The sequence below is a fragment of the Triticum dicoccoides genome, chromosome 3B (genome assembly GCF_002162155.2).
Source record: "Triticum dicoccoides isolate Atlit2015 ecotype Zavitan chromosome 3B, WEW_v2.0, whole genome shotgun sequence".
Lineage (NCBI taxonomy): Eukaryota > Viridiplantae > Streptophyta > Magnoliopsida > Poales > Poaceae > Triticum > Triticum dicoccoides.
Window position 1 is genome coordinate 6,812,076 of NC_041385.1, and position 2,625 is coordinate 6,814,700.

Consider the following 2,625-nt stretch of genomic DNA (forward strand, 5'->3'; position numbering starts at 1 on the left):
GAGAAAATTGAAATAAAATAGTACATTGATGGTTGAATATACATGATAAGTAAGCATTTTATCTTATGAAATTTTGATGCAAAATACATGCATCGATCATCATTGTCACTATCATTGTATTCTCAATGTTCATTGATCCTTCCCTGTACTTCTAATTCACAACCATGGAGTAAATTTTCATATATTCTTATTTAATGTTGCATTGCACATACCTATTTTTTCTATAGCAGATAATTAAAAAATTAATAGGACTACCATATATATATATATATATATATATATATATATATATATATAATTAATATTGGTCTCTGCGTGCGCGCCCTGCCAGTTTCCGCCCGGCAGCCCCGCGCTATAAATATGCAAGGCCCAACGCCATCCAGCACAAGAGGGAGCAATGGCATCCTCCCTTGTTGCCGTCGAGGCTACTCTGCTCCTCTGCATCCTCGTTGCCCATGCCCATGGCTGCTGCGCCAAGAACCACGCGCCTCCTCCTTCCCCGGCCGTCAAGCAACCGCCCTACAGGGCCACTCCTCCTGCGGCCAATTCCAGCTGGCTAGACGCCAAGGCGACACGGTACGGCGCACGCCATGGTGCTGGGCCCGACGACAATGGTGGCGCGTGCGGATTCAAGAACGTCAACTTGCCGCCCTTCTCCGCCATGACCTCCTGCGGCAACGAGCCGCTCTTCAAGGATGGCAAGGGCTGCGGCTCGTGCTACCAGGTACGTCCTGGCCGCCGTACGTTATCACTACTACCTCGGTCCTGGTTTAATTTATTGGTCCCCTTAGTATCTTGTGTCAAACTTTGACCATAGATTGAACTAAAATAATAATAATGCATGTCACCAAACATTATATCGTTGGATTTGTATTTTAACATAGTTTCTGGTGATATTATTTTTGATTACATGCATTAACATTTTCTTAATTAAATCTAAGGTCAAAATTGAGCACAAAATACGAAAGGGACCAATAAACCAGGACGGGGGTTGCACTACACACTGGATGCATACCACTACATTATTGTCACATGCAGCATGCGTGCATGCATGCATAGATACTCTGCATAGTTTTTTTCTTTGTGGATGTGTATGTGCAGCCTGTAACGTTGTATGATCATGCATGGTGGTCGATCGTGTGCAACGTAAATGCAGATAAGGTGCTTAAAGTCAGATCATCCTGCATGCTCCGGTGTGCCGGAGACGGTGATCATCACGGACATGAACTACTATCCAGTCTCTCCCTACCACTTCGACCTCAGCGGCACAGCCTTTGGAGCCATGGCCAAGGACGGCCGCAACGACGTGCTTCGCAATGCGGGCATCATTGACGTGCAGTTCCGAAGGTACCTCACCCACCTACGTGTTCTGCCAGGCACCATCATGACCATCATCTTATCTTACCAAGATGATGTTTTGTGTTTGGGAGACGACACACACACTGACACTGGTGAGTGGTGTGGCTCTGCAGGGTGCCGTGCCAGTACCCGGGGCTGGCGGTGATGTTCCACGTGGAGAAGGGGTCGAACCCGTTCTACATGGCAGTCCTGGTGGAATACGAGAATGGCGACGGCGATGTGAAACTGCTAGAAATCATGGAGTCACGGCCGGACGCTGGCAACGGTGGTGAGATGGCTCCAACTGGGGATTGGGTCCCCATGAAGGAGTCGTGGGGTTCCATCTGGAGGATGGATGCCCGGCACCGCATGCAGGGGCCATTCTCGTTGCACATCACTAACGAGTCTGGCAAGATGCTCGTCGCCGACCAGGTCATCCCCGCTGACTGGAAGCCTGAAAAAGTCTACAACTCCGCCGTCCAGTTTGATTAATTGATGGATCAGCCATTTATGTGATGTCAATATATATGATGCATTGACTTTATATGTATTCTACATAAAAGCAATGGAAAGAGGAGTAGGGTTATGTAATGACCTCATGAGACGGGCTTTAAAATAATGGAAAGATTCACAAGAATAAGAAGCATCATAACATTCAAAGGCTGGCTAGGTTGTACGATTCCTTTTCTTTCAGTAGGTGCCGGCTCAAAGAACTGGTTTCAAAAAAAGATCAGAAATCTCGGCATTTTACAGGCTGAAAAATTCAAACAAAATTTGACCTCACAATATAATTCTCCTGCGCTAATATCTACTTAAATATTTTCATGTTTTGGTGGTCAGTGCTGCACTTCACCTCCAGGGCATCATGGGGTCGAGTCCCTCTTTCTGCAGCTCAATTTGTGCTTTTTTGTTATCCTCAATGGAGCAGAGAGCAGCGCCAAAAAGAAGAATAGCATAGACTGGATTCGACCCCGCAAACTCACACATGCTCGGAATAGACAGGAAGCAGCACACCCCTCAGTGATATACTTTTACATAATCATACGGATTGTATTTGACACTGTTGTACAATTCAAATTCAAAATATTCATAAAAATCGAATGGTAGTACTTTTTCTCGGGAAGCAGCTGAAGAGCCGGCAACTGGCCGATTTCCGTAATTCTGGACCAGAAAAAAATCCTTGCTCCACGGTATGTTTTCCTTCATCAGTTTATTTAGACTACAACTTGATTAGAAACTATTGAGAGAGAACGGGAGAGAGAGAGAGAGAGAGAGAGAGAGAGAGAG

At 45.8% G+C, this 2,625-nt stretch overlaps 1 protein-coding gene across 1 annotated transcript; it reads left to right on the forward strand.

Annotated features, from left to right (window-relative positions):
• The first annotated feature begins 397 nt into the window (after positions 1 to 397).
• Positions 398 to 1,935, forward strand: LOC119280449 (expansin-B7-like). The gene is made up of 3 exons (XM_037561291.1): positions 398 to 724; positions 1,157 to 1,347; positions 1,473 to 1,935. Exons 1-3 carry the CDS (start codon positions 398 to 400, stop codon positions 1,828 to 1,830), a joined length of 876 nt encoding a protein of 291 aa, XP_037417188.1. The 3' UTR covers positions 1,831 to 1,935.
• The last annotated feature ends 690 nt before the right edge of the window (positions 1,936 to 2,625 follow it).